Here is a 696-nt window from a genome sequence, read left to right on the forward strand (position 1 = left end):
CTCAGCTTCACACCCCCATGTACTTCTTCCTCAGCAATCTGTCACTCATGGAACTCTGCTACTCTTCAATCATTGCCCCTAGAATGCTGTTGAACTTCTTGTCAGAACTAAACATCATTTCCTGTGCAGGGTGCATGTCACAGCTCTACTTCTTCCTCGTGTTTGTCATTGCTGAGTGTTACATGCTGACAGTCATGGCCTATGACCGCTATGTTGCCATCTGCAGGCCTTTGCTTTACAACATTATCATGTCTCATCAGGTCTGCTCCCTGCTGGTGGCTGTGGTTTATGTAATAGGGCTTATTGGCTCAACAATAGAGACCAGCCTCATGTTACAACTGCCCTATTGTGATGTCCTCATCAGTCATTATTTCTGTGACATCCTCCCCCTCATGAAGCTCTCCTGCTCTACCACCTATGATATTGAGGTGATAGTCTTCTTTGAAGCTGGATTCAACATCATAGTCACTGGCTTCGCAATGCTTGTTTCCTATGCCTTCATCTTCTCCAGCATCCACCGCATCAGCACTACAAAAGGAAGGTCCAAAGCCTTTTACACCTGCAGCTCCCCCCTTGCCGCTGTAGGCTTGTATTATGGATCGACTGCATTCATGTACTTAAAACCCTCTACAGCCAATTCCCTCGCTCAGGAGAATGTGGCCTCTGTGTTCTACACCACAGTGATCCCCATGCTGA

The 696-nt window shown here is 47.1% G+C and overlaps 1 protein-coding gene across 1 annotated transcript; it reads left to right on the forward strand.

Moving 5' to 3' along the window:
• Window positions 1-5: 5 nt before the first annotated feature.
• On the forward strand, window positions 6-692 carry LOC118992895 (olfactory receptor 8A1-like; the record flags this gene model as incomplete). The annotated part of the gene is made up of 1 exon (XM_037054958.1): window positions 6-692. A coding segment is annotated over one exon (687 nt), but the record flags the coding sequence as incomplete, so codon positions are not given.
• Between the last annotated feature and the right edge of the window lie 4 nt (window positions 693-696).

Source organism: Sturnira hondurensis, unplaced genomic scaffold (assembly GCF_014824575.4).
Source record: "Sturnira hondurensis isolate 20B ecotype Veracruz unplaced genomic scaffold, ASM1482457v3 Scaffold0008395, whole genome shotgun sequence".
In the NCBI taxonomy this organism is placed as follows: Eukaryota; Metazoa; Chordata; class Mammalia; order Chiroptera; family Phyllostomidae; genus Sturnira; species Sturnira hondurensis.